The 3,765-nt window shown below is 46.0% G+C and overlaps 1 protein-coding gene across 4 annotated transcripts; it reads right to left on the minus strand.

Moving 5' to 3' along the window:
• Positions 1–595: 595 nt before the first annotated feature.
• OARD1 (O-acyl-ADP-ribose deacylase 1) lies at positions 596–3,593 on the minus strand. 4 transcript variants are annotated; one of them, XM_074564606.1, is made up of 6 exons: positions 3,390–3,593; positions 3,000–3,067; positions 2,321–2,465; positions 2,110–2,168; positions 1,641–1,753; positions 596–1,321 (listed from the first exon to the last, which is right to left on the minus strand). In XM_074564606.1, the coding sequence occupies exons 1-6, from the start codon at positions 3,463–3,465 to the stop codon at positions 1,219–1,221; spliced, it is 564 nt and encodes a 187-aa protein (XP_074420707.1). In that variant the 5' UTR covers positions 3,466–3,593; the 3' UTR covers positions 596–1,218. The 4 variants fall into 4 exon arrangements, with proteins under 4 accessions (XP_074420707.1, XP_074420708.1, XP_074420710.1 ...); XM_074564607.1 differs by having other exon boundaries at positions 3,226–3,593; XM_074564609.1 differs by having other exon boundaries at positions 3,473–3,570.
• Between the last annotated feature and the right edge of the window lie 172 nt (positions 3,594–3,765).

The raw sequence follows: 3,765 nt of genomic DNA on the forward strand, positions 1-3,765 counted from the left end.
ATCAGCAAAGAAACCACACAACATAGATTAACCCACAACTCTAAGAACAGAAAACGCTCCACCCATTCAATTTATAGTGAAAACCAATTAGGAATCCCATGTTATGCAACAAATTTCTCCACTGTTACGTCTTAGGTTTATTCAACCTGTCTGGTGTTTTTCTGGGCCTTCAGTATGAGAGAAATCAGAAAGATGTGTTATTGGGGGGGGGTACACGACACCAAACATAAAGGAAATGCAGAGCGTATGATAATTCTTCAGAAATGGAACCAAGCTTTCAAAACTCAAGTGTTTACCAATGATCTGATGAACTAATTTGCTTTTGCTATTATTGGTGACATCAAACACCAACCTACATGCAACAGCTCAACCACAAATGCAGTAAAAAAAGAAATGTGAAAAACAAACCTTAAACTCCATACTATGTTTTCCAGCACAACACTTATTCATGTGTGGATTCTCAGAAAAGTGAGTTGTGCAAACTATACCAATTATATAAAATGCACCCACAAGGTGTCTTTACACACCTCCAGCATTCCCCTTCAAACCCCAGCTTCCCACCAGAACACAGCCGCAACACAGACAGACATCGGTAGGCTTTTCAAAAGGACAGTGCTCTGATCTGACAGCAGAGTACTGAAGAGCTATTTATTTAATGTTGGTAGCATGATTCTTAGTGAGTACAATCTCATAACAAAAAATTCTATTTGTGGCCAGAAGGTAGAAATTAGATTTTTAATCCTGTAACGAACAGAGTAAATGAACTGTATGCCATCGCAAAACTCTAACAAAAAAGTGACAGGGCTCCACAGCTCATCATTATCAACCGTTAACTACAAACCAACAAAGACCTAAGCAACAGACAGCTCCGGTTTCACTCTGCACAGGAACTGTCAGCTCTAAGTAGAGGCTCTAGTGCAGGCAGGTGCTCCATGGAGGACCAGTGACATCTGGCGGCTTGCTGGGACAGACTGGGAACTCCCTGAGGGTTACCACAACACCCCTGCCTTCTTCACAGGCTCCCTGAACACAACATCCCAAATTAGCTGCTCTGGAGCTTTATTTTTTTTGTTATTAAAAGCCACTGCCACTGATAACACAAGAGTGAGCTACGCTCAGACAAAGAATGTGCTCAGCATGCAGTTTCCCCCCCTCATCAGTTAACAGGTTTCCACTCCTGAAAGTGAGGGAAATGGGGCTCTCTTTAAACTCTTTTGCTCACAGACTGTAAACTGTGATCTTTATATCTGTGTCTTCAAACACTTGGTCAAGTATTGCTGAAACTTTATTCCAATCCAGGCCGTCAAGTCCACATCCAATCCTGGAAAATAAGACATCAGAACAGCTGTAATGGCCTCTTCTGGGGTACGCTATGAACAGTTAGCCCCTCAAGCAGCTACGGTTTTACATGGCACTAATGCAGCTCACCATAAAACAACATAATGCAGTTAAAATAAACAAACAACCAAGCCTGTATGTTTTGCTATCGTTTAAACACACTGTGAAATGCAAATTTCATTTGCACAGTTGAACAGAAGTGGATACTTGAAATCTTATTTCATGGCAGGGGATCACCTCTCAAACATCCTCCTATGCAAAAAACATTCAAGTATTTCCACCGCAGTAACTAATTTTCTTACCTAGGCATGGAAATGTCAGTAACTCCATTGTTTAGACAGTGAGCTTTCATGGCTTCTAAGCTCTTTCGCATACTGTCATATGTCGGTTTGTGAGAAACTTTCTTCTTCGTTATCTAAGCGTAAATGTAGAAAGGTCAGTTGTGCCTGCAAAATTTTCTTTTTAGCAACCACATTTCACTACACTCACACTCCACAGCCAGACTTGCTGCCATGAAGGGAAAATGATTTGGAAAAAGAACTATATTTCACACCTTAAAATAGTGTAATTTAGCAGCTAGTTCTTTGAATTTAAAGTTACATATACATACATGAGAGCGCGGCCTCTCCTTAAGTAGCAAAATTTGAGTAATACATCTCACACTTCTTATTTAGAAGAAACTCAAAACTCCCCACAACTATTAAAGCCCTCATCATCATATCTAACAGCGTTTAGTTACGGGAGAATGCCCGAGTAATGTCCCACTCTTACCAGGTAGTAAATATAGCGGTCCTCTCTCTGGAGAACTGCCACCTCCCCAGTCTTCTTTTCTAAAGTGAAGAAATTAAGAAGGTATTTTTAAAGCAGTTACATTCCACTACATAATTCCCCCTACACCCCCAGTAGCTTGGAATACCCTTACTGCCGCAAATCAAGGTTTTCCCTTCAGCTCCTGCATGTCCACCCTACGTGATTCACTCACGTTGATCCAACAGCTCTTGTACGCCTCCAAACTTTTTCTTAAAAAGAACAGCTATGCCTGCACCCATGCGACAGTCCTCGCTGATGCAATGAGCCAATGCATCCGTCTGGGGACATGAGAAAAGGTCCCCCTTAACACACTTGATCTGGAAAACACCACAAAAAGAAGGATAAATAAAAGTAAGCTGAGTGCAGGCTCAGATCAGACAATACTCAGATAACAGGAATCTGGCAAGCCTGTACAGCAAAGAGCGTAAGGGACTGAGTTCAAGATGCAGTTCACAAGTGAATTGGCATGAATTACTAACCCAATATACAGACAACTATCTTTCTATAACGTCAGTTATGAGTAACACATGCCAGTTTAGCAGTTAATTTTAGAAAATCAACACTTAAAATTATGTAGTAGAGAGCAAAACTAGATTAGTGCACATCTTCAGCACACTATCGGCGTATCCGTGTCAGATATCCCCAGACACTCAATTAAGCAGATAAGCTCTGTGCTGGTGTACAGTATCTGCATCACTAACATAAAAGCACAAGAAATTTAGCAGTTTTGGCCACCTTGCTCCAAAAAGCTACACGGCACAGCCAGCTGCCACATTACTAGGGGCAATATGAAGGTCTCTTTACAGAGACACACATCAAGCAGTAGCCCTGGTAACCCAGTCTTTACGCACTCTCTCCTCCTGATCCTTGGAGAAGTGGGTGGCCATGGTAACATGGGCTATGGTGAAGACTCCTCCAGCTGAAAAGATGACAGAGAGAAAAACAAGAGTTATTAGGAACCTCAAACTAGGTAATAAGCTTGTATGACAGAAGATGCAAGACTGAGCCTGCTTCCTCTACGGGACAGCTAAAAACAGTAAGACACGCCTCAAAACAGAAAAGGAAGAGGCTAGTTACTCCAAATAGTGCGCTGCAAGCTTTCCAGCTGCAGCCCCACAGCTCCAACCCACGAGGTGCAAGGAGGCCCCAGTCCAGGGTCACCACACAACTAGCACCCACAGGCCTTCCATCCTCCTCCGAGCCACCCCTGCCCCTTCAGGAAACCCTTCAGCAGGCCACACCCGCGGGCACGGCGCGAAGAACGATCCACCGAGCCGGGGCTTGAGCCGCGAAGAACCTCCCCAGCGCTCCCCACATCCGCTACCCCAGCCCTTCCTCCGCTCCGCCACCGCGGCCTTATCGCCACGCCAAAATGGCGGCCGCCGCCCGCCTCTCTAGGCGGGCTGGAGGACCACCCTCTCTATGATACTCGCCGAGAACATTCCGCAGGACGCCTCCGGCGCATGCGCACGATCCGGCGGAGGGAGGGGGCGGAGCCTCACCCGGCGCTTGCGCAGTGCTGGCGGCGGCGACCCGCGGCGGCGCGCGCACGGCCCGTGGCGCAGGCGCAGTAGGCGCGGGCGGGCGGGGGGCGGGAGGGCGGGGCCCGGCGCGCAG

Source organism: Larus michahellis, chromosome 21, assembly GCF_964199755.1.
Source record: "Larus michahellis chromosome 21, bLarMic1.1, whole genome shotgun sequence".
Classification (NCBI taxonomy): Eukaryota; Metazoa; Chordata; class Aves; order Charadriiformes; family Laridae; genus Larus; species Larus michahellis.

Excerpts from the sequence above, each read along its gene's own strand:
- OARD1 (XM_074564606.1), bottom strand. The coding sequence starts at position 3,465 with ATGTGGGGAGCGCTGGGGAGGTTCTTCGCGGCTCAAGCCCCGGCTCGG. Across the intron at positions 2,466-2,999 it reads CCAAGGATCAGGAGGAGAGA|ATCAAGTGTGTTAAGGGGGA; the intron begins GTGCGTAAAGAC and ends GGTGTTTTCCAG. Across the intron at positions 2,169-2,320 it reads ACAAGAGCTGTTGGATCAAC|AAAAGAAGACTGGGGAGGTG; the intron begins GTGAGTGAATCA and ends TCTTCACTTTAG.